At 36.7% G+C, this 27,371-nt stretch overlaps 3 protein-coding genes across 3 annotated transcripts in view; 1 reads left to right on the top strand and 2 right to left on the bottom strand.

Moving 5' to 3' along the window:
- Positions 1 to 7,554: 7,554 nt before the first annotated feature.
- LOC113498842 (ATP-dependent Clp protease proteolytic subunit) lies at positions 7,555 to 8,644 on the bottom strand. The gene has a single exon (XM_026878985.1). It carries the CDS (start codon positions 8,435 to 8,437, stop codon positions 7,691 to 7,693), a length of 747 nt encoding a protein of 248 aa, XP_026734786.1. The 5' UTR covers positions 8,438 to 8,644; the 3' UTR covers positions 7,555 to 7,690.
- Positions 8,645 to 8,840: 196 nt separating this feature from the next.
- Positions 8,841 to 10,963, bottom strand: LOC113498778. Its single transcript, XM_026878922.1, has 4 exons — positions 10,812 to 10,963; positions 10,612 to 10,738; positions 9,410 to 10,486; positions 8,841 to 9,330 (listed from the first exon to the last, which is right to left on the bottom strand). The coding sequence occupies exons 2-4, from the start codon at positions 10,667 to 10,669 to the stop codon at positions 8,921 to 8,923; spliced, it is 1,545 nt and encodes a 514-aa protein (XP_026734723.1). The 5' UTR covers positions 10,670 to 10,738; positions 10,812 to 10,963; the 3' UTR covers positions 8,841 to 8,920.
- Positions 10,964 to 11,772: 809 nt separating this feature from the next.
- Positions 11,773 to 27,371, top strand: part of LOC113498773 (putative epidermal cell surface receptor) — a 34,933-nt gene continuing 19,334 nt past the window's right edge. The window contains exon 1 of the mRNA XM_026878916.1: positions 11,773 to 11,914. Within this exon, the coding sequence (XP_026734717.1) occupies positions 11,773 to 11,914 (142 nt within the window). The remainder of the gene's footprint in view (positions 11,915 to 27,371) is intronic.

Genomic DNA, 27,371 nt, shown 5'->3' with positions numbered 1-27,371 from the left:
AGAAATTCTCTTGTCTCATCAGAAGACTTCTTAAACATCATCGCAAGTCTATCAAAATCTGAGAAAAATTACAATAATATACACTTTCATTTTTTATAATACTTTTATTTTTAAGACTCTACTCTTAAATAATAGAATTTTCCGTATTCGTGTTACCTTTGCATGTTTGTAACAATAAAATCCAAATCCTACACCATACGTGTCTTTTACGACGTAGCTTAATTTAAGCGTTAATTCCGTCAAATGCATGAATCAGTTTATTTTTATCATCGTAACGTTTTCACGAATTATATTTATGGTCCGTTAACTTGAATATCATGAACTATGGAATATCACGAAGGGTTTAGGATTTCACGCATTTTTATTGGTCATTACGTGTGAGTTACGCGTATATACGGAAGCTACGAATGAACATTAAATATAAATGAGTAATAATGTGAATATAAATGTGTTGTTTATTCAAAACAAGTGACAAGACATTTTGTAATGGTATTTATAAAAAACCGGATTCGTTTTGGCGTTTACATAATTATGAATTAATATTATATGACTACTAGGTATGCAGATACGTATTTTTTTCTCCAAAAAACTTCATCCCTCATGTATCATTTTATTACACTTATACTATGATGGTACCTAATATTTTTGAACTAATTAGATTACAACCTAAGACAGAAACTTGCTGTTAAACGAACAGACATTTAAAAACCACGTCGTACTAGCAAACCTACTCATTCTTAATTACTTATAAGCAAACTTTGCATGAAAACCTTTAACAGAAGATTAAGCTGACTACTACAAACGTACCTCTAAAGGGGTTCGTTCGCATATTATAGTCATTAGAAAGCGTTTACTCCCGTGCAATGAACCCACCCGCATCACCTGATAATATCGCAGTCAGTAAACAGATAACATCTGTCTGACAAAACACTGTTCATATGGGACCTTGCCATTGAATTGTTTTAAAGTTTATAAGTTTCGCTGTTGTAGTTAATTAGTAGAGTTTCGTTTTCCCATTTTTTTTCTGCACGAGTGATTTTGAAATGGTAAAAGTTCTTGGTCGAAAAAGGTTAAGTTTAAAATCTAAATATTATTCTTTAGTTTTGCAAATCATGGCAAAAAAAATCCTTCCTCTTTCCGTTATTCCCGTCTACAGCTCATACTATGTTTGACAACTTCTCTACATAAGTCTTTACAACCAACAAGGATGCTGATAGTTTGCCAGTCTAAAACTGAAAATTGAAGCAACTGCATAGGCAGACTTCAATAATCTGGCTACCGAAAGTTAAGGTGTGGAAGCTGAATTGTGATCAAACACAATAGGTATTCAATACACAATTAGGTTCAAAGTCCAATAATTGTAGAGGTAACTTAATCATACAGTAAGTGTTCATACTTGGATGGAATCAGTACTATTTATTTTAGGTATAAAAACTCTAATATGTAACTTAATGATATATGTCCCAATTTCTGGCCTCAAACGTCCCACAGCTGGGCGAATACCCCCGAACTCTACTTCCACTTGTCTCTCTCCTTTATCTTCATAAAAAGAAAATTTCACTTGTTCTACATTCTCCCACTGTTATCTACTCATTTGCGATATATTCATACCAGAATAACTCACCATGTAGCTGAGAAAACAGATGTCAAGATAATCTTGAACAGCTGAACATTTAATCTGCTGCTTAAATACCAAAAAAGGAACGAAATACAACGCAGAGTCGAGATATTCGCTCCCCAGAGCTCTTTTATTTTAACGTCACCTTTAGATACGTTATGACGGTACACAGAATACATTATGTAGGTACCAGGAACCACATAATTTACATAACATTTTCAGAGCATCTGTTATCGCGAGCCTGGGATCTATAGAAGGATAAAAGTCCATTAAAATCATACAATTTATTTTTGTTTGCCTGAATCTGTTGGAGCAAAAATAAATACAGCCAGTGGTTTGAGAACTGACACAAAAGGCCTGATTGTATGGCAACGGTTGGGTAGCAATAGATAATTTTCTTTTAGCCAAATTAAATTGTGTCTAAGGAAAAATATTTATAGCAATTTCATTAACCATTCTATTTTTTTTCTTAATTTCTAATATTCGGGTAGTTCACATTCCATCCGTTCAAATTATAATTTTATTGACAGCAAAAATATATTAACAGTATTTTAAATAAACTCTACGACGATTACTCATGTTGTTACAAGTCTCCTTGTGTTCACAAATCTGTAGCCACTTCAAGATTAATGTCAACTATCAGAGATTTGCATCGCGTCCTTTATGCAGGATCTAAAAGAACAGACATTTGTTTCAACGGTTTATTTTGTTGATGACTGATATGTCATTCGTGTAGGCGTAATACGTTGCAAAGATTAAACCACTCCTATACATTTCGTGGGTGTAAATGGTGATTGACGGATTATGGTGGGATAGGATAGGTGCTCTAATAAATTTCGACCATCGAGATAATAGCTCTGCAGCAATAATGATAAAAGGTTTTTGATTCAAGAAATGGAGAGGAAGTTAGTGAACAGCCTGACGTTCACTAAAGCCAAGTTGCATTTATTCAATATTTTTCTCTCCAAATACTTTAAGTAATTGATAAGTTCAGTTTGTTGAAAACATTTTAGGAACACGGATAAGATCATATCGCTCCTCCTGTATCTGACAATACCATTTCTCACTCTTCTGAAGTTCATCTGCATGACGTTTTCCGAATGTAAAAAGTTTTTTCAGTTCGGATCGTGTCCTCCAAGCTCTTATTTTCATACATAAGAAGTAACTGTGAGAAGAGAGAGAAGTACTTGATTTTCCGTTGATTTTAATTGTCGGTTCACAAAGTGCCGGTTTCTGTAGATACCTAACTGTGAGTGACTTTTGATACGAAATTGTAATACTCAATCAGTTTATTTCTTATAAATATGTAGATCCGCAATTCAATCTAAAGGCCCAAGCTATTGTGGCGCCATCTATATGCCACTATAACAATACTCGTGTTACTAGGCAATTTAAACTGAATACTTAATGTAGAGCAATACGGGAAGCGACCTCGTTTATCTTAACACATTTCTCAGACAAAAGGCTACGCTGTGATGACACGGCGGTTATCGTAAACTGTTTCATGACCCGGTTCTGTTAAGTGAGTATTAGGTAATCTATGTCGCGGTTATTGAAACTATATGAAGTCTTCGATTCGTTCGTAATCGGTGAAGTAATCTTAGTTTGTGGGAAATATTGATAAGCTACTATTTTAAGAAATAAAAGACAATGTACGGTCAGAAGTATGAAATCCTTGAAAGGTCACCGTCGTTTGGTTACAAGTTTGATTCCCGGCTAGTTTGTGAGAAAGTCTTGAAAAAGGGGTTTTTATGGAAGTGAAGAGATACCGTATTCTATCCTATCCTGTGCCCTACCATAAATCGACTTTACTGAAAGCTGATATGTAAATATGCGATACCTAAAAAATAGTTGAGTTTTCTTTGAAAACGTATTATCAATTGGAATTTACTGTTCTCTAAAGAGATATACTTAAATGTAAATTCTAAAACATCAATAAACTACAAATTCAATTTTCAACAAAACGCCGAGTTGTTTTAGTTTACGTGGAAGATGAGTGACACCGGCGAGATACAAACAAATGATTAAAGTCGAAAAGTCAACATAATTGTTTGTTCAGCACTAGCCGTAATAGCCAGCAAAAATATTATTATAAATGTCATCGCAGATAAAGAACTTTCCCCCACGCAAAAAATAGAGCGGGAATTTATCAAAAACAACACTGACTGCGGTATCTAACTGAAATACAGTCATATTGTAGCTTTAAATTAAGTGAAGACCATAAATAAGTGATAAAACTTTTTCAATTAACGAGTCTAGGTCGGCCGAAGCCATAATAATCAACAAAACACGCTAAAACCTCCAACTAATAGTTATTAGCCGAGCTATCAATCTAGAAACCCCAAACCGCAATACAATTTGAGCGATTTGCCAAATTTAGGATATTCCTCTGGACGTAAATCAAGTTATACGAGCGCAAAAATGAGCGGCACGTCTATGGGTATGTTTACGTATAATCACGTGGTCGGCACTCACCGGTCCGAGGCTGTCAAAGCCGTGGCGCAGCGCCAGCTGGTGCGCCTCGTCGTGCTGCACCGAGCGCTTGAAGCGCACCAGAAAGGTGTTGGTGAAGACCTCGCGGGACGCGGCAGCGGCGATGAACAACGTTGCAGCCAAGCATTGCAACCACATGTTCGCGCTGTGGCCGTCGGCGGCTGACTGAAGCTGAGGCCTGCCTGTCGCTGACGTCACCACGTATCGACCCGCCCCAAGCGCATGCGCCACCCCGACCATTCAAGCACACGCTCCTCCACTCGGCCAAGTCCGAACCTTTTCACAGATTATGAAAGGACCGCCTCGCGCCGCCACACCACGCCATTGTTTTGGATGAAACAACCTAGATTCGTGCCGTTCCGTTTACGGCCCCATCTTAGAGCCGACCTTGTTCGCGGTAATAAGGCTTCAAGCTGTAATTTACATTAGTAGCCGTCTCGGCGATAAGTGTTACCTAAAAGCTTTGTAAACAAACCGAAACGAAAATACATTACTCGTAGCACAAGTAAAATTTGATTTAACAATTTAGGTTTGTAGGTATTATTAGGTAAGACCTCTTTGAAGATAACCACGATATTTCAAAGTGTTTGCTCATGGGAAAACTTGTCTTTGCAAAGACGAATTAAACTTTTCTAATCTCGACGAAGATTCGTCAGTTAATTAACTTGATAGATGGCTTAAATAAACGTTTCTTGTGAAACTGCGATAAGCAATTTTAAGGCAATTTTAGTATTCAGTGCGTAAGTCGTAAAAACAAGAGCTGAGTGATATTAGGCGTCTTTTTTTAACTCAAGTTCTGTAACAGAATTTCCATTCTTATATTGAATGTAAGAATGGAAATTCTATTATAGAATAAAGCTACCTAAACCACAACAAAGTACCTAGTCAGTAGTCAGGTATCTATATCCTATCAGTAAGTCAGGTTTAATTTTTAGATAATAGGTATGTCAGTTATAAGAATTGTATTAGGAATTACTCAGTACGAGCTTGCTTACTAATAGATACTTAATTTTCATCTAAAAGTTAAAAGATATATGGCTGACTCAGTAAAACTTGCAAGATGAAGTGATTAACAAGCTACCATCGCCCTTCACTTGCAGATATTTGTTTTATGATAAAAGGTAAATGACCATTCAACTTGGCTGTTGGCAAAGCCGCCAGCCTTATGGACAGTCTCAGCCGGCAGTGACGGCAATGATTTGTATCGTTATTATTTTTAAGTAATTATTATAAGTACTGCTATGTGAATATATTAGTTATAATTGTGTAAAATATGGTATCAAATTGTAATGAAGTTTTTGCTTTTAAGAGACACTTTGCAGTGCACAGGCAGTGGGAATTTTAAGGCTAAACAACAAAACTGAGTACTCGACTTTCCACATCTATACTCTATACTAATATATAAAGCTGAAGAGTTTGTTTGTTTGTTTGAACGCGCTAATCTCAGGAACTACTGGTCCAAATTGAAAAAATCTTTTTGTGTTGAATAGACCATTCATCGAGGAAGGCTTTAGGCTACCCATCACGCTGCGACTAATAGGAGTGAAGATACAATGGAAAATGTGAAAAAAACAGGGCGGGTATAAATCATAACTTATATCTTCTATCCACGGGGACGAAGTCGCGGGCAACAGCTAGTTCCAATATATATGTCTGCTAGTTCAATCAGTATATTTTCCGCAGTCTAAAAGTTTAAGTCATAAAAATCCAATCAGGTCGCTTGCACTATTTTGATGTGCCACTAATATTCGTACCTCAAAATGATGACGCTCGTAAATGGGAAATTAAAAGCAATAAAGTTCCACAAATCCACGATAAGTAAGTACAATGAACGTACCAAGGACATCGCACTAGCTGGACTTAAAAAAATCTTACACTTAAAGGTTAATATAAAGAGGGTTGCGATAAATCCACGTTTCCCTAATGAGCGGATAGCGGATGTGGCCGGCTGGGGTATTATAAACGTAAGTTATTGAAGCGAAAATTAGGACCAGTCGACTAGGGACGAAGACAATTGATTACGGATAAATATCGTAAATTATTAACGCGTTAGCAGCTTTTTGAATCAATTGATGATATTCATTATCCATTGGTTAAGCAGTTAAAACAAGGGGAAAATACAGGTAATTAATTATGGCAACGAATAACAAACACAAGTCTTTACCTGTATGTTTTGTATCCCATACTAGCTGTAACCAGCCGCTATTTGCACTAAAAATCGAAAATGATCGGATGAGAACATAAAATAGTGATAAAAACCCTACGTCTTAATGCAAGTCACAAAGTGCAGTGGTTTTTGAGTGAAAGATTAACTAACATCCATCCATAAAAACAAACTTTCACGTTTATAATTAACGCACGACGCTGTGCGGTGTGTGCGGCAAGTCTGGGTACCTTCGTTCCTAAGTAGGATAATTGCGATTATCTTTATTTCTACATCGACTTACACGAGTAATATTCAATTTTATAGGATCAAACAGAAGATTCAGGAATACCTATATCTTATCACTCAGAAGGTAAGGCCAGCAAGGGTTTGTTCGCAAATAGGCGACTTCGATCATGATCTTCGATTCGGCATGTTTTGCGCCTTCAAACATTGAACGAAAAACCTTCAAATATTGACCGATTGGTCAATATGCGATCTACGGCGTGTCAAGTCTTTATAGCAGTACAGTATCCGAACACCGCACAGCATCTCATCGTCACAAGGTACAGTCTTGAAGAGATCCGACGCTGTGCGGTGTGTGCGGCAAGTTTGGGTACCTTCGTTCCTGAGTGACTTGAAATACCCCGCACCACAAGGATTAAATTTCTTAATGCTACTTTTCTTTTTCCAAAAAGTCTTTTGGCAAGAATGCGATGTGGTATGCTTAAAAGTATGAAATGCTTACTTGCAACGAACTGTGAACGTAATATGTATACCGCTATGTACTTAAATAAAACCATGTGCAACTTAATCAGCGCCCTCTATCGACAACAAATACGAACCTTTAAGTAGTCAACTGTTAAATAACACGTGCATAATAAGATGCATTTCAGTTGGCTTATAGGCAATTGAAAATAAATTATCCATGACTTAAACAGTTTCTATTCATTACAGTAGAGACTGGGACAAATCACTACGTTCAAGTAGGTCTGGTATCATTCAGGTCTCAGTGATTACTAGTGCTGATGGTGTACACAAACATCACATATTACTACGAGTGGATAAAAAAGAATGCTAGAGTCATGTACTGTGAAGTTTGTTCCATGTTTTCATGCTCCAATTTTATGTAATTTTGTAAAATACTTAAGTGTTCATTTTATATTTTATGAGTGAAGAGTTTTCTGTAAGTCAACGATGACATTGTTTTGTAAAACCATTTAAATAATCTTGTGAAATATGATGTCTCAAATTCGAAAACTAAAACTAAAAGGCATAAACAATAAATAAAAATCATAGCCATCTAATAAAAATACAATTTACTATCATAACAATGAGTAATCTGTAATTATTATCACATAACTTTAGCACTGTAATGTCTAAGAAAATCCGTCAAAACAGAAGCCAAGGTAAAAAAAGTTGTCCAGTCAGTTTCTTCAGACAGCGGTAGCATTAGGAGTAGCTCCTGCAGCACACTGCTGCTCCATAGCATGTGATGGTGGATGTTCCAAAACATTGTCGATCAGTCCAAAGCCTTTCGCCTCAGTTGGTGACATGAAGTAGTCTCTCTCCATAGAAGATTGCACTTTCTCTACTGGCAAACCAGTATGTCTCACATATAGTGAATTAATTTGTGCTTTGAGCTTCAATATCTCCTCCGCTTGGATCTGAATGTCTGTAGCCTGGCCTCTGACCCCACCAGAGGGCTGATGAATCATAATGCGGGAGTTTGGAAGTGCGTGGCGCATCCCCGTGGCCCCAGCAGCCAGAAGTAGAGATGCCATGCTGCAGGCTTGTCCCACACACCACGTAGCTACCGGCGGTGTGATGTATTGCATGGTATCGTATATACCCAACCCGGCGGTAACATTGCCACCAGGCGAGTTTATGTAGAGATGGACGGGTTTTTTGCTAGACTCCGATTGTAAGAACAGCAGCTGGGCAACAATCAGTGAACTAATTTCGTCGTTTATGGGACCCATGAGACAAATGATGCGTTCGCGGAGAAGTCTTGAATATATGTCGTATGCGCGCTCACCTCGACCCGTCTGTTCCACAACAATTGGTATCATTCCAAGTCTTCGCGGCTCACTGGTGCTAATAAATCGCTGGACATTATTACATCTTTGAGGGCCTACAGTACACCGTACTCGAGCTATTTGTCGAAAGTAATTCAGTGCCATTTTTTTATATTTCTTTTACAGTTAACTACGTCACTATGTTTTTTCGTATTAAAAGGAAATGTCGTTCGTTTGTATTTTTATTTATCGTAATTACGACGAATAAATACGTCAGTTACGATTCTCTATTTATTTTTGCCAATTCACAACTCAATCAAGGGAGAAAACTATATTTTGACATTGGCCTTTGACTACTTTTGAGGTTTGATTGATAATTGACATAAGCGAGACAGGCTTATCTGACATTTAATTCAGGTTTCGACTCAGAGTATTTTGACTTCTCTCAAAAATAATTATGAAATGCCCAGGAAAATTAATAACATTCAGGTTAAATTAAATTGGGACTTCTTAACCTATTTTCAATAAATAACATTCGGAAGACACCAAAGTACAAAAATAAATAGGATTATATTAATAATCACGTTTATTTCATAAATAAATCACACAATCATAATTTTTCTTACAAATTAAAATCAAATTGTACAACTAAACGATTTTGCTTTGAATTTGTCGGCGTCTTAATTTCATTAATGCTTCTTGTCGTTTCTTTTCAATTAACAATTTTAAATCTTCAGAACTATTGGTGGGTTTTGGGTCAGAGTTCACTGTGTTCAGTTTATTTTTCATAGTTGCTGCACTACTGGCAACTTTAGGTTGAAACTGAACTTTTTTAGGCACAAGTGGTTCTAGATCCCTTTTATGTTCAAATTGCTTTTCAATTATCTTTGATATTGGTTGTTGGGTCATTTGTGTGGAATTGGCAGAATTGCTACTCTGTGATGAATTCTGTGTGACTGTAAATGGCAAGAGCCTCTTTGCCAACAATTTTTCTCTTGCCAACTGATGTTTCTTTTTTATTTCTTCTGGAGTACATCTGATTGGAGAATCACCTGGAACTGAAATTATTTTATAAATAAATTTTGTCCTAAGAGAAATCATAAATTCGTAAATATTTAGGTGTTATATGTATATTACCTATAGTAGCATCTGCATCCTTCCTAAAAGGCATTGAGTTATATCTTCCAAATGCCATGCCACTAGTAGATGGTTTACCCTGGTTTGTTACTGATGGTGACACTGGCATAGAGTTATGGCGACTAAATATTGATTTTGATGATGGGCTACTTTCATGAACAATTAACTCTTTTATCGTCCAATTGTTCCCATCTGATCTAGATTCATTTAGCCTACTTTTCCTTTTTGATGTGTCCATTTTTGCAGGCATCTGTGTAAGTTTTTCTAGAGTACTGTCATTCAGATTGCCAACCAAACTGTCAAAAGAATCATTGTTCATCTGTGGTGAACTTATTTGTTTTGCTTTATAGACCATTGGTGAATCCAATTTTATACTATTCAGAATAGCATCCATAGAATCCTGGTCCATTTTAAAATTGATGTCTGAGGTAAATAACTTGTTCTTATAATTACGTTCATAACAAGGTTTTTTGACAGCGGGGGCTTCATTTAAGATGTTTTCTTCGACAACTTGACTGGCCTTAATTAAACACTCATTCATAGAATCATCTGATTCCAAAGCTGTTTCCGGATCAGTTTTTACAAAATTAGAGCTTAACACATTTCTTCTCAAGCATCGTGAATTACTTCTAACTCTACTCTTGGGGGAGAATTCTGGTGATTCATTGAAGATATCATCTTCACTTCCAGAATTTAATTTTTCTGTAGCTAAGTTTTGAGGGTTCTGGGTCATAAGTTCATGTAAATTTTGATTGAGTTCTATTAACTCTTGGAATAATGCAGTTTTCTTGTGTGTTGGTTTTAATGGTCTTCGTCTTGGAGGTAATTTTTCTATTATTTTAGGTTTTATCACTCTTTTTGATTTGCGACTGACTGGAGTTGAATTTTTAAAACGTGATTTTTGAGCCTGTTCTGATTTTGGTGTGTAGAAATTCCAGACTACATCTGTTTCTCCTTCTGCTCCATCCTGTGTACAGAAGAATGGGACGGGGCTTGCTGCCTCCGAGTCACATAACGAGTCGCTGTCTCTTGACGGTGAGTCCTGCCGATGCTCTGGTGTTGAACAAGGCACCACAACTAAAACAAAGCAATCAGTCTCAAAATCTTTTTACAAGTACTTTTATCAGTACTACCAAATCACTCCAAGGTCGAATGTTAAACTACTGTCATAATTACATGTACAATCGGACATAATAACATACCTTTATTTTTATTTTTTGTCGCAACCATTTCTACCGATTTTTTATTATTTTTGTTCATAAGGATTAATGTAAATTCTACTAGGAGTCTTTGTTGACATATGTGATTTCATGAAATATTCAGTAAATCCTGAAATATAATAACACAACTATAGCACCACAATTTCATACAAAATAGCTACGAAACACAAACTGACACAAACTTTTAGCGAGCGTAGTTAGACGTCTGTCAATGTCAAATTCAATTGCCATATGCCATTGCCGAAGAGAAAAATGCTGCATATCGAAATCAAATGGATTCAAAAATGTAAAATAAGTAATTTTTTCATTATCCATGTGACTTGTTCAAATATCACCGTTTTTTTTAATAGCTTATTCCATTTAGCACTAGTTAAACTGTTTTAAAGATTGGTCTTCAAAATTTTTGAGTTTGGTTTATAACTAACATTTCAATTTTTCGTCAAGGAAAAAAGCGAAAATATTTTGAATGATCAAATTTTCTAAATCCAAGCCCAATTTAATCCATTGAATTTACACAAATTCCTTTAGATTTTTTATTTTTTGTAGACGTTGCTTTTATCGCATTACGTCTATCTACATTGACATGACAACTTCATGATGAGTCCGTTTTTCTGTCCGTTCCATGTCTTCTAACAAATCGATTATTATGGGATTTTTACTTAAGGGACTTTATTCCTTAACTTTATAGATACTCCACATTGTTTATTTTTCCTAATGAATAAATAAAAAAAATACAGATTAATAAGTTCATTGCTCTTAGTCGATTAAAATACGCAATTAACAGCCCACAATCCATTAGCGCATTCCAGTAGCACAGTAATTTCCTTCTAATTTACTCTAGAACTTAAATAAAAATTGTGATTAATCTGAGCTTTCGATAATTGGAAAATCTAAGGAGAAAAACAAAATTATTTGCACACGATTCGACTAAAAGTATCCAAGAACATCACTGGTTTAGTAACAAACTTGTTTAGTAAATTCTACGCATCGCATTACTAGTACAGTTAGTTTAGTAATAATTTAGTTTATGAAGTCTGGCGCGGCTGTCGGACGTGTGCAAGTAATTTTATAACGTTGGTCGCGACTCGCGATGCTCCTTCGGAAGTGACATTTTTATTGTGAAGTGATAAAGAACTTGTGAAAATGTTGGCGGATGGTGAAGTTGTCGGCGATGGGTCGTGGAACCTCACGATCTACGTTACCGACCTGAACGAGAGAAGGACTATGGTCGTGAAAGGAGACATGCACATTGGAGGGGTTATGCTAAAACTGACAGAAAGCTTCGGTTAGTACACATAAACATTGTTTATTTAACAAAAAGTACTTAGTCTATACTTTCTAAACTTATTTTTTAGTATATGAGTTTGATAAACGAGAAACTTTATTTTTAAACTGTTTTATTTGAATGTTGACTCATCTGTATTTTGAGGCGGCCTTGAAATCTGTTGTGTACGAGTACTATTTGTTTATCTTTCTAGCAGCTATCAACTTTTTATATTATATAAAAAGTTATATAGTGTATACTATTTCATGAGTTTATTTTTAGCTTTTATTTAGTCACTTTTTGTTATACTTACCAAAAACTTAACAATTAATTCCTTGATCACTGTTTTTACTTTTACCTTATTTCATGAAATGCACAATACTAACAAACTTCGTATTCACTCCCGTAACAATTAATTAAATCATTGCCTGTTCCAACCTTTTACCAATTTAAAATGTTGTACAGATTTGAATACACTTTTAATATGATAAAATGTATCATCATTATATAGTTCTAATTTATTCAATAAAATTAAGAGGCCTCAACTACTCTTGTTCCCAAGTCCGAAGTCCAAAAGGATCACACCATACTTTAGAATGACCCAATCATCATCACGTCAGCCAAAGCTTTTAATAAAAAAAAAAGAAAAAAAAATTGAGGATTCCACAGTCATCACAGACTTCTACCTGGTTTTGGTAGAACTTTTTTACTACCTTCATCCTTTACAGTATTGAGTTAGATAAAAGTTTAGTCCCAATATGCGCTGCATATAATAGACAATAGGATAGCTTTTTTAACCTTTGGTCTGGCAAGCAGGAAAGACAGTAAGATGAATAAATTTAACACACCATTCTCATACCCATATAGTAGCAATATTATATTGACATAATTATATTATGTTTATATGAAAGACTCATTGAGACGCCAATGTGAGTATTTTAATATTTCTACATCATGGTAACATTTTTAAAACCAACTTTAAAAAGAAGGAGTTTCTCAATTCTGTTTTTTTTTTCTTACCTCAGACTTTCAACCTTGATGAAATAATTTGTTGATTCCTTTTTCATGTAATTTGAAATAGCTGTCAATTGGTCCCAAAAAATGTCATCATATTTGAACAGTTGTTCTTCTTTCGAGATAGTTGTATGTTTTTGTTCTTATAATATACACAACTGTGGTTACATATTTTTACCAATTCCATACACATTTGTGTGGTCCATCAAGAGAGCAATGGTCAGTCAAATGGCGAAATTACCATCCACTTGATATTCGTAATATTCATCATTCAGAAGCCTGTTTTACTGACTGGTCCAGATAGTAATAAAAGCAATACCTGTCTGATTAACGAGCGTAGAGAAAGAGATGGCGCTAGAGGTGGGAGTGCGAGGCAAGATGCGCGTACGCAACGCGTCCTTCGCGGCCGATTATGCCGCGTGGACTTGAGTTTTTTGCCCACTCCTGCAGGTGAACTACCTATCAATAATGTGTAAGATATTTTTAAATGAAGACGTTTAGTAGGCACTAGATACGAAACAATTATTTATTTAAGCTTACTGTTTATCGTTACTTTTTGGCGCGACTTAGCAATTGCATGTCAATTTATAAGAATTTGGTATCAGAAGATAAGAAACCTTGGGAAGCGACCTTTTTGACTGTCAATACAAAAAGAGTTTGATAAAAACGAGTTTTGTTTAAACCTATTCCAATTAAAGTAAGTACCTACGTTACGTAAATTAACAAAAAAACCTGAAACCTCAAGCATGAATGAATATGGTCATAGGTCGACAGTAGATGACAACAATTATCCTGTTTTTGTGGTCACGAAAAATACAACTTGGGTTTGCCTTGACGTCATGATATTACTATGAAGTGTTACTATTTTTATGCTTTATATACATAACGCTTCAGTACTAATGATACATAAAAACGAATAAAAAATATTTATAGAAATAGAGTGCCGACAAGAATACTTAGCTGACCCTTACTTAGGTGATATTTCTTTGGGTAATATTTAAATTAATTATAATTCATAGTTCTTCTGCCGGGAGTAATTTGTGAATCTTAATAAACCATCCAGGGCTCTACTCACAAATATACAAAGAAATTCAACAAAATCGATCCAGCTGTTTAGGAGGTTTAAAGTGTCATACATACTTAATCATGTACTTATTTGAAGATAAAGAAATTTGTTCATTAGATTCAGATACCACGTACAACGTCGTAAACCCACGAACTTTACCTCTTTTTAATTAATATTAGTTTGGATGTAGGATGCTGGACTATGTAGTTATAAAATAAGCAAAGGTAAATGGCACTAGTCATGTTAATTTAAAAGTCTCACCTACGCCAAATACTTAGCTTTCAATATGGCCGCTATTCGCCCACAACGCACCAAAACTCGAATAATTCAAAGTCTATCTGGCCTCTGTATATAAATTGTTTATTAAATTACTACAATGTAGTCAAACTGTTTAACTTTAGCATATATAGTCTTAGTCGTAATATACTAAAGGGCAACGTATCTTTTATGAAATCAAATGTTTATAGGTATACAAAAACCAATCTAGTGGCGTAAATCTCAATCTCAAATGAATAAATGAGACCATTTTCCGTCTTCCTTGTAAAATGGCGTGGCCGTGATATCACATAAACACAAACGTATGTAAATTCCGCTCAGCTTCAGTATGCCAAAGTATGTTGCACGTACATCACAATAAGGTTATTAAAGCAAAATTAACATAGCAACAAATAAAAATACAAGTATTCTTTATTGTAGTATAAATTGTACACAGCTATGACCCGCCTAAAAGGCGGGACAATGAATAAGATGAACGTAATACAGAAAGCACTATGAAATATACATGTTATAGGAATATTAAAAGATATAATATTATTTAGAAATAAGGGGTTGTTAGATAATTGTGAAGGCAACAATTAAAACAACATAAGAACAAAACCGAGCTTCAATGATTGTCACTTAATAATGTAGGTAGGTGTACAAATCACAATCACTTTCTCAGTGAAGAACGGGAAGACCACATCACTGCATTCGTAGATAAAGAATATAATTAATGTGCGCCAAAGAAAATACGAGCGTCGTCTGACACCAATAATAGAGACTCATTAGTACGTCGCCAACAGACGTGAATGGAGGACAGACTCAGATACGGGATAATAATACGTCTTTGAGAAGAGAGTTACTTGTCAAGAAAAGAAAATAAGTTATGTAAAAGTTCTCTGTGCTTGAGTCAATTTAGGAAAGTTATTTTGCGAAAGATTTCTCCTTAATCAAACCCACTGTAAAAAAACGTTATTTCCGAAACAAAAATGTTTTTTTTCGAAACAGTTAATGTCCCATTACCCTACAAATAATTTTGCTCGTTGAAAAATCATTTCAGAGCTAAAATAAGGTACCATTACCCTAAGCCCACTATAATATTCTGCATTACTATCGCATTTTAATCATCGGCTTCTGTCACAGTTTTATCACTGCACCGTTTCGCAATCTTACTAGAATGTAGTATTAACAAATTTAAGGTGCGTGATCAACAAGCGATAATAGTATTGTCATGCAAATTATTTAATTGCAGATAACAGCTTACGTAGTCCGATTTGACTTGTCTACGTATGATAAGATTGTACTTGTTTACGTAACGCTATTCTAGCGTAATCATTAGTCGTTAAAAGTTCACAGAACAATTAAAAATGGCCACGCTATTTGCTATTATATCATCGATCGAGCTACAGCGCGTAGTTTTCTTGAGTTTCGTGTCGGATGCGCGTACGCACGTTCCGAGAAGCCGCCATGTTGAGTCGTTGTATTTCCGGCGCCTCCCCTGCCCCTCTCCGGCTGGCGTAGATAACGTGTTATCATCCGCTCATTGTTCCTCCGTGCTGATGAGGTACTTGACCAATCGCGCAGTGGCTCGGGGCGTTGACTTGATTGATATTTTTAGCGTGCCAAGTAAATATTTTGAAGGGCCACGATTAATTGGCACCGAGTTGAGCGAGCTCAAGACGAAATGTCCACTCTTGGCAAATATTTACTAATTATTTACCTTACTGGTTTGTATTCACTAGCGAACAAGTCCTATAATAGCAGTTTTAAATCCGTTTAAATCTCTAACAACCTCCTTCTAAGTTTATCTTTCCGATTATGTATAAACAGGAAATGCGGAGCTTTACTAATTTGGAAAACTAAAAGCCATTGTGTTAGTACGTATCAGGAAACTAATTGCATTGTATTAATTCTTATCTGGGTGCTATTTGTAATGGAGCATCCTGGGTAAATTCCATACGGTATTCGTGCCGTACTGCCGCGGTGCCGTAGCACGGTTTATTGTTATCGGGATGTCGATGTGTGAAACAGGACAAGGGGAACGTGAGCTATCTACCGTGAGGTGATAAGTGCTCCATCCTAACTGTAACAATGAAAGCCTTGTGACATGCCCTGTCACTGATAGACGGCTGCCTAATATCATAATATGTATCCATTTAAACAATGGATATTCCAGAAAACTTATCAGAATTTTGCTCATGTTAGGAGGTAAGCATCCTATTCTATGGGGTATTCGTCAAAACTAAATATTTCAGCAACATACGTCGAATTTGTATAAAAAAACAGTACATCATAAATAAATATATAAATACTACGATATGACGTATCTCAGTATTGAATGATAAAGCCTCGCCTATGTTCAGAGGATATGGCCTATGGAGACAGTTGCCCATACGCTGGTGGTTCTTAGGAGTGCCAACTAAGGCAGGGACAGGCGGACGCTAACGGTCGCGCGCATTCCTTCATCCCAGCCCATCGACTAATTGCCGTGATCTTACCTCAACGACATGTTTAATATGTATTATTTACACATTTTGATCTAATCTGGAACTTTAATTCCTCAAAGATTAAAAGTTCTCCATCTCTCTCGCTCTCCATCCAAGATCCATGTAATTTTCACGTATACTTGCCGTGTATTGCTTCACACGGCTCTATTGCTTATTTGCAATTTAAATAACTTGCATAAATTACATCCAACGAGCGTAACTAAATAGGTATAATAAATTCTTGCAGGCGATTCTGTGCAGTCGTTGTTATTACATATAATTATTTCATTCATTCCTGGCAACTGGTATCATCGATTTCGGACGTGCCATTGCTCAGGAATTAATGAACAGTCGAGTTGCGATCACGTAATGTATGTCGCAACAGACCATTAGCAATAAACATCGGTCCCTGTAACTATTAAAGCAGCGCTTCACTTAGGTTTAAAATCGTAAAAGCAATAAGATACTTCAGTTGTGTATTCTTTACAAGATTGCAATCATGATTGATCATATAACTAGCGATTGATGGCCATAATCACTGTAAAAACTGGGATCTCAAGTCTTATGATATTTGCCGCTAAAGCCCAATCTATACTAAACTCAATCGTACGTCAATGTACCGTTTTCTTTTTTTAATTTGTTTAGGTTTTCCTTCGTCATACGAGTAAAACGGAACAGTAACTCATTGTTTCTGATTGTTATGCAAAACTGACACGCGCTCGGTAGTTTACTCGTCAATTCAATATGACACATAATATAAACCATTGGATACGCATTCCGAATTATAAGTAAGACGAAGACAAAGAAAGCTTTTCTTAAAAAAACAGAGGAGTCGCGATGCTGATGAACTTTTCGAATATGTCAAAATATTTAACACTAAAGCTGTCGAACCAACGGTTGCGCAAACCTCATTGGAATATGACATACAAGACAAACCGCAACATAGCCAGTGTGATTCAAGATAGCGGATGAGTCCGCAGCGGTCATGCATGATTCCGACCGGTTTTTCTGCAGCGTTGGGTAGTGACGTCATCTCGAGAAACTGAGTGAACAAGCGATACTTATAAGGCAAAAAAGCCAAATGAAAGAACTGTTTAATTTCTTAATGTATTCTTGGAAATGTATAAAATATCAGTTATCGAAGCTGCTGATAATGAAACGCTTTGAGATGACGTTGTAGCGGCGATAAACACTTCTAAATAGTATCTTTATATGAATTTACTTTGACGCCTATGAAAGTTTGCTGATGTAATAAACCCTTGTTCGCATTTGTGTCTTAATTTAACTGAGTCAACACATTTTTTGGTGTTCGTATCAGTTACATACATACAACCTGAACGTCTACAACTTAGTAACTAATTCTTAAAAACCTTTAAATACATCGCATTATGTTCGACCATAAAGATCCAATATTGTTAACAGTTTTCAATTTGTGGCAAGTTTATTGTTCATTTTACAACGGGCCGATTTCTCTTGTTTTATTTGGGGCCTGTGTCGGCAATAAATCGTAAATCGCACCGTAAAAATTAAACTCCATCTCGCTTCGATTGAATTCTCTATTTATAAAACGCTTGTTCAGTTGGAATGAGGTCCGTTTCAGAAACATAATCCGGTCACTGTTTCGGGGCGTCTAAACGCGTACTATTGACATCTTGCCAATGATCATAAATAATCGCCACAGCCTGCCACAGGTAATGATTGTGAACGAGTTATGTTATTACACATAATTTCGGTGTTCCGTGGCGAATGCCTTACTCATGGGCAGATTGCTTTAAATTTGTCAGTCACGCGAGCCTGCAATCTTTTCGTTACCCAAATTAACTTATAAGTCTAATGTACTTAAACGTTTTGAAGCAAAATGCAAAGCATCAACAATTTCTTATTTGCCAGTTGATAAATAAATTGTTGTACTGTTGTTTTGCAATTCTAAGTTTATCTCATAATGTAACCATATAAATAATGTGTTATCTCGATTGTAGCATAGATCTTTATTCAGGTCGACCTATCGGAAAGAAGTATCATGTTAGACACACACGCCCATTATAAATAATTAGGCCATCTGTACTTTAATTAAGTCCGTTGCTTTTTGTAAAATAACCTTAACCTTAACTTTTTGTCTAGTTGTTGCAGATGTTAATTTCTAATTAAAATCCTTCATGCTCTGATCTAATTGCTTTCATTTTAGGCCAAGGTTGCTGGGAGTGTCACCGCGCCTTTATTTACACTTCCATTAAGCCTAATGTTACTTTGTTTTAATTTTGTATTGTACTGTTTTGGCAGGGTTGTGTCAGACTAGTTCACAGCCTCTAGACTTATCAACATATGTATATTAAAATGCAGTTAACAAACACATTTGTCTAGTCTCGACGCACCATAACCGTCAAAGCTTGTTTTACCGCATTTCTATCAGAATCTACACATACGTTTACAAATACTTGCAGCATCTTATGGCTCAATCATTAACTACTTACTGTATTTGTATTTAAAAAGTATACTTATTTACCTAAACGCTATCACTTTAGGCTTTCCTCAATTTGTGTATGTGTAATGCGGTATGTGACGTCATCGCCACATGCGGTGTCTTCATAATTTTCTACGTAATCCATTATAATAAAACGTGGCATCATGTCGTGTTGGACATTAACAGTTCTGTGCCAAGGTTACACTGCTGCATATCTGTCACAATTATTTACTGCAATTAATATGTTGGTTTAAATGAGACTGTCTTAACTTTCCAAAATGTTAATTCCATGACGAAAATGACATCAACGTCTTTATTTAAGAATATGAGATTTAATTTACAGTTAACATTTAAATAAACGTGGAGGACAAAAGAGGTTGACGGCCTTCTCGACTAATAACTATATTTGGTCGGGACAGTCTCTTTATTTAGTATCAAATCGATACTTATACAAGCTAAGTTCGCTTGGCATTTACAAACGTTAAGCTGACATTTCCTTTGTAAAAAAGAGACCATTCATTTGCAGAAATGACTGATGGGTTCTTTGTCTGGGTTGAATTTTCTTGTCATTCGTCATTTTGCCTTTTCTTTTATTTGTAAACCCAAGGTACCAAAACAAACGTTCTCATGCATGTTTCTTTTGTTTTGTGTATTATTAAACCGTCACTGACGGTTTTTGTGAAAATCGTTAATAAATTATTGTTCTAATCTTCCTGATAATCTGATTATTAACATTCCTATTACATAAAATGATAGAGTATACGACGGAATTGTATCATAATTTATTTGATACAATATTATTGTTAATACGAATCCATAATGACCATTGCTAAACACCTGGCATTGGAATTTGTCCTGTTTGTCTCATAATCATAATGTTTGAGGAAAATCGTACTATGATGTCTACAATGCTATGGCCTTATATCAAATAACTATAACTACATTGTTTTGAGGTTTTATAGGCCTAATGTCGTCCTAATCTGTGACTATTTCAAAATGAATACAATGAATTCATAACTATTGTTAAAAGCTCCAACGTAATGCTGCTAAGTATTTTACAAATGCGCTCAAATAATACTGAATTCCAGGCTTAACGGCCAGAACTTATAGCTGAACGAATAGTGTCGAAATGGAACTGGATCATTGCGCAAGAGTTCCCAGTTTCCAGATGTTACTCATTCGGCTTTGACGGCAGTTACTGAAATATTTACTGATGCTAATGCTCTCACCTATAGTGTTACGTTTTGGCGTGAAATGGTACTTTGAAATTTTATGACATTCAAATCTACCGTCCATTTTAAATGGGGAATTAGATGATTTGTGGCACGTCATTTTTTGGGAATTAAAATTTCGACATCAAAATTTGTCACATTGCACAATGACATGCCTTAACCTCATGACTGATTGTTCTCTAGTGATTCCAGTTGGACTATTCCTTGTTTGTTTAATCTTTACAGTACAAATCGGTTATTTCACAAGCTCCCTGTACTAGTGTTATTTCAGTCGATTTCGTGTTTTCCTTTTCATATCCTGTCGATTGTTTTACTCTTCGACCGCGATGTAGGCACATATTTAATGCAAACATCCATCTTGTTATATTTGCAAGTATAATGAAATCAGTAGCCGAGATGGTTTATGTTACTGCGCTATTTTCAGCTAGTCTAGAAACACAGACTTTGTTATCGCGTGTTATTGTACATGAGTGGCTGTTACTTCATACCATCATATTTTACATATGAGCAGATCGTTAGTTGTGTTTCAACTTGTGTATGACTTCATATGCATGGAATGATGTGCTTCTTTGATGTATTTGTGGTTATGTTATGTCATCTACATATCCTAACACTTCAAAGATGCGGTAATAAATGTTTGTTATGCGGCTATAAGAAATTATTATGATGCCTGAACGGACAAACGTATCACACAGATAATAATTTGGCAGTTTGTAGTAACAATAATAACTGTTTATGGTATAGTATTATTCGATTCTTCTTAATTTATAGCTTTCAAATATAAAATACATCGTCCCACATGTTGTTAAGCTGAGGCGTTGCCCTGGATTATTCCCATTTCCATTGTTCGTTGGTTTATGTCTCTTTTCTATTATAAATTTTGTTATTTGGTTGCATTATTGATGTTCCGATAAAAAAAAAAAAAAAAAAAAAAAAACGTGGATACAGATCCAAAAAATCTGATCCGTAAGCGATACCTACATTTGCAATTAAATTACCATCTTATTGCGTACCCTTTACGGCAAACGTTTTAAAAGGGCGTCGGCATTTGAAAGGGCATCTTCAAAGGCGCCGCCCGCCCTGACCAGACACCATATCTTACGTTCATAACAATCATTGGAGCTATAAATTTTGTTTGCGTAGCTGTGGGACTGAAATATTCGACTTTGTAATAGTCTGAATTCTTATAAACATTAGTCACTGATCTGATCTGACTTAGCAACGTTATGAGATGTTTTACAGTCCGTAACATTCCGATCTTAGATTTGTACATCGACGGGCATTGCTGTGGAAATCAGAAATATTAAAATATGACCTGTAAGTGGGTCGAATCATGTTTACATTTTGAGTAAGTATGGTCTGATATTTCTGGATTGGGAATTCGAAACCGATTCGTCTGAATTCATTGCTTTCGTGAATTGTATAAAAATCCATCCTCGACGCCGTTGCTTGATATTTTTATCCCTAGGTTGTTTACTTGATAAATAATAGTACATAATATTATCAGTGACTAGAAAACCAGCTACTATCAAGAGTTCAAGTCACTGATAAATAATTTATTTACAATCGGTAAATCGTGTATTAACTTTCCAGTATCAGCCGAAATGCCATAAATTTGGATTGCATTATCTTAAACTTAATTTGTTACTATAAGTATATTAGTCTATAACTTATTGCTCAAGTAACGCGATTAAGAACCCCACTTGGCCACTTGTTCCCTTTTGTTTTTTTTAATCCGCGATGATGACTCTGGGACTCACCACCGACTCTTATACTAGAGACTGTGGTGGTTGTGAGAGCGACATAACGTTATACACGATCTAGAGCGCTGTCCCGCTTCCTCAACTGCAACAATCTGACTTTAAGCGGTGGTCCTCGGGTCCCCTCTACGAGGTCGTTGCCAGTAGGATCGGTATACAAGTGTGAACACAAGTCTTGTTAAGCCTAAGTCGATTTTTATTTACTTAAGTATCGGACTTTCGTCGACTACTTTACTGCGTGCTGTTATGTTTTCTATTTACATTATGTCTACCAGTGTTCCGTCAGAATTGTTTGAAATGATGTGTACATATTCGATTCGAATGATATTTATACTATTTATTAGTTGTAGGTCCTATGTGATGGAAAACCATTTTTAATTAAAAAGTCTCGGTTTTTCGAACGAAACGACCGGCCTTTATCAACGGTATTATATTTATGTATGCGAAAAAATCTGGAACACTGGAAAGCTCTAAAAGAAGTTTTCCCCTAACAATAGCCTCATGTTTCATTATAGTGTAATACAATAGCTTAAGGACGGACTATGGTACTAACTGACGGATGCCATAATCTGTATCCTATTTCACTCATTTTACATGCTGTAGGTGGGTATTTTTAAAGGACTTGTGGCAAGGAGTAGGCATGACTCAAAGGACTCAAGTTAATCATTTTAATGCAGCGTGAGTAAAATGCACGAGTCACTCTATAAGCTTCATTGTCGAAATTGAATCAAGATTAACCCTATTATGAGACCACCCGCATATGTCGGCTATCGTTGTGGTACTGATCTATGCATTTCCATGTTTTATCGCGGTTTAATTTTTGGTTTTAGTTCCCGACGTTTCGACACCTTTGCAGGTATCATGGTCACGGGCAGACTGAGATGGTGTTCGTCTTGACAGAAGATGTTGCTCGTTCTACCTTCATATTTTTAATTAATTATTTATGGTCCGACCTACGCAGTATGAGCTCACTGTGTCGTGATGTCTTGCAGCGCTGCTCTTGGGTTTAGCCTTGAGTTTTTGTATTATTGGGTCCCAAGTAGGTGATATCTTCCAGCCATCTTCTCTATTGAAATTAGGGTGTTTTTTAATCTCAATAGCCTCGCGAAACATCCTTGGTAGGAATTTGGATTCTTTAGCGAGGATCTGTGGTTGATCAAATCTAATATAATGGCTGGAGCCTTCAGCATGTTCGGCGACTGCAGACTTCGTTGAGCGGCGGTGTTTGACGTCAGCTATGTGTTCTTTTACGCGGGTCCCTATGCTTCGTTTAGTTTGACCGATGTAAGAGAGGCCGCAGTCACAATCTAGTTTGTATACTCCTGCATCTTGTAGAGGTATGTGACACTTGACAGATGGTAGGGACTGGCTAATCTTCTTGGGCGGCTTGAAGTATGTTTTAATTGAAGCTCGCTTCAGGATGTAACCAATCTTGTCAGTGACTCCTCGGACGTATGGTAGTACAGCAGGCAAACGATCAACTGTGGCTGGCTTCACTCGGTTTCTGTGACGGGGCCGTGGAACTTGGAGCTTGTTGTCTCGCAGTACTTGCTTGACGTGTTGAAGCTCAGCGGCAAGGTGTCTGTCATCACAGAGTCCGTGTGCTCTCTGAAACAAAGATTTTCCCACGGTAGCTAACTGTTTAGGGTGGTGGTGAGATTCACCGTTTAAGTACCTATCTGTATGGGTCTTTTTGCGATACACGGTGTGACTTATGGTCTGATCAGGATTCCGTTTAACTAATATGTCTAGGAAGGCAAGAGATTTGTTATCCTCCAACTCCATAGTGAATTGAATTTTGTTATTTATGGAGTTGAGATGTTTTAAAAATGCATTTACTTGGTTAGATGTCATCTAACCAAGTAAAAAAGTCAAAAAGACCCATACAGATAGGTACTTAAACGGTGAATCTCACCACCACCCTAAACAGTTAGCTACCGTGGGAAAATCTTTGTTTCAGAGAGCACACGGACTCTGTGATGACAGACACCTTGCCGCTGAGCTTCAACACGTCAAGCAAGTACTGCGAGACAACAAGCTCCAAGTTCCACGGCCCCGTCACAGAAACCGAGTGAAGCCAGCCACAGTTGATCGTTTGCCTGCTGTACTACCATACGTCCGAGGAGTCACTGACAAGATTGGTTACATCCTGAAGCGAGCTTCAATTAAAACATACTTCAAGCCGCCCAAGAAGATTAGCCAGTCCCTACCATCTGTCAAGTGTCACATACCTCTACAAGATGCAGGAGTATACAAACTAGATTGTGACTGCGGCCTCTCTTACATCGGTCAAACTAAACGAAGCATAGGGACCCGCGTAAAAGAACACATAGCTGACGTCAAACACCGCCGCTCAACGAAGTCTGCAGTCGCCGAACATGCTGAAGGCTCCAGCCATTATATTAGATTTGATCAACCACAGATCCTCGCTAAAGAATCCAAATTCCTACCAAGGATGTTTCGCGAGGCTATTGAGATTAAAAAACACCCTAATTTCAATAGAGAAGATGGCTGGAAGATATCACCTACTTGGGACCCAATAATACAAAAACTCAAGGCTAAACCCAAGAGCAGCGCTGCAAGACATCACGACACAGTGAGCTCATACTGCGTAGGTCGGACCATAAATAATTAATTAAAAATATGAAGGTAGAACGAGCAACATCTTCTGTCAAGACGAACACCATCTCAGTCTGCCCGTGACCATGATACCTGCAAAGGTGTCGAAACGTCGGGAACTAAAACCAAAAATTAAACCGCGATAAAATCCGTAAAAGTCGTTTCATTTCAATGTCTAACATTCGCGTAAACCTAAGAAACCACTATTTCCATGTTTATTTTTTTTCCTTTTATCCTCCGCGTTAATTCACTTTCATTAAATAAAATAATTGTTTTTCTTCGAAGACAAATATTGAATGAGCCGGAGCCAAATGACGCATGTCGTAGTTTTCTGAGTACGGGTGGTCCCTCTATTTCCCATTCATATTTTAGGACAAAGCAATTTTATTGTTGCCTCAAGTAACTAGACGTTTTATTTCTAACACTTTCCGAGATTCTTGGAAACGGAAAGCTAACAACCTTCTACCAGACGTGCTAAAATTTTGTCTGGGAATATGAAGCCTCTCATGTCTCCATATTTACCAAAGCGACTACGTTTATAGTATTTGTAATCCACACGATTCGAGACCTTAAGTCTTTGCAATAAAGAAGCCAACTTAACATTTTTACTTCTTCATTAGCATACGTGTTTGAGGGAGAATATTCCCACGCGAAAAGTGTTCATTGGTAGCGAGTGGAGAGATAAATATTTGTATACTACACTTAGCACTCGGAGCCTTGACCTTGGTAAAGAACAGAAACTATATACTTAATAAATTAATGTTTTAAATGTGTTTATAAACATGGCTATGACTTCCTATTTTTCTTTCTCTGACATCATCGACGAAAGATTAAAGCATCGAAAACATATCAGTCTATAATAAGTTTTTTTTTAAGTAAATTAAAATTAATAAACAAAACTTATTCCATTGTTATGAATCGTAGAGCAAGAAGCGCGAATGCCCTGCAAGCCCTTTTGGAATCTGATTCAATATGTTAAGAATTTAATTAATTTCAACGGCAATGGAGTCCCAGACATCGGCGTCAGGCACATGGCGGGCGCCTGGGTGCTGTGTCCCGACCAAAATAGATGGCGGCTATTTATACGTGCCGCGTATCCGCCCGGCGCACGCGCACCGTGTCCGCGCGCTCACCACACCGCGTGAATACCGCATCACTAGCCATCGAACGAACCACTCTCAGGTATCTTCGAGAATAGGTGAACGACGGCAATAAATCAGACAGCTTTCAACCGAACCGGTAATAGCTCATCAATCATGTAGCAAAATGGCGATAAAAAGGGGTGGAACGTTGTCTGTGATTATAAAAGGATGCCGATTCACGGTTAATGCATCTAGATGTGTGGACTACGTAAAGTTATAGTATGAAGTCGACACGCAGGAGCCTTTTAAGGCCGCAGTTCCGCCGCCAATGTTAAATGTTGTACCTCAAGGTGATATGTTTATGTTTCCAACTGTTATGGCAACATACACAAACTGGTCGCACCCATCTAGTGATGTAACTAGTGACGCTATCTGTTCTCGCTATTTATACTCCTCTTTAAATTCAGATATAATTAATGGTGACATTGAGGGTAGTTAACGCTGTTGAAGTCATTTGAACACATTGTGAAACGTTTTACCAAAACATCCAAACGATAGGATGACCCAATTCGTTACATCCAGACTAAGCAATGCCTGACTGCAATTTCTGGCTGATTGTACTTTATTTAAGGAACAGGTTATCCTGCAATTCACTAACATCCCATCGGTCGGAACTATGCAATGGTATTTAGACTATTTCGACCTTCATTCAATTGCTAAGGTGACGATGGAACATTTAAACTCAATAAACACGTACGTACTCTAGAAACAGCTCGATATGAATGCCAATTCAAAAGGAGAGATGATCAAATCTGTGGGCCTATTAATTTTCGTATGAACGTTTAGTCATGTCGGCGTGATTCGCGGCTACAAATAAAACATATGTGGGTCACGGTTTCCTGCAAACCTTGTTTGTATTGTACCCAACAATTGACCTTAGGTTTTGATTTTCCTTCGTATGTTATATCATTGGAGTATCGAGATTGTTTCCAAATAAAAGGATGAAGTGAGTCATGAATTTGCCATATTATTTAGGATTCCTTGCCCTATTGACAGATCCTTAAGTCCCTAACAGATCTTCTTATGAATTGCATGGGCTGGACTAGGAATCATTTATACATAATATGTCACTGTTTCTGTACACTTTTCCAAATGAATGAATGTTCAACGATCTCGATGTCCAGAAATAACGTAATTAAGATTACACACTTCCTGCGATAGCCACCGATTAATCCACGGCACTGCGCCAATTGGGTCGCCATTATTCCATTAATGTTCCTGGTCAACAGTCCTTAATTGAAATCTTGAATAAAGAGGCTACTTAATGTAATAAGATGCGGCTGCAGTGTGACCTCCAACAGCCCTTGTCAAACTCCTTTTGCGTCGAGACATTATAAATCCATTTGGTTAAATGTTTGCATTGTCGTACGAAGTTATAAAGAGTAATAAGCTGAGATAAGGTTAAGTGCCACAATAGTAGTAAATTAGTGTCTGTCTTGT

Source organism: Trichoplusia ni, chromosome 11 (assembly GCF_003590095.1).
Source record: "Trichoplusia ni isolate ovarian cell line Hi5 chromosome 11, tn1, whole genome shotgun sequence".
Classification (NCBI taxonomy): domain Eukaryota; kingdom Metazoa; phylum Arthropoda; class Insecta; order Lepidoptera; family Noctuidae; genus Trichoplusia; species Trichoplusia ni.
Note: the sequence above shows the minus strand (reverse complement) of the source record. Positions and strands in the feature narration are given on the sequence as shown.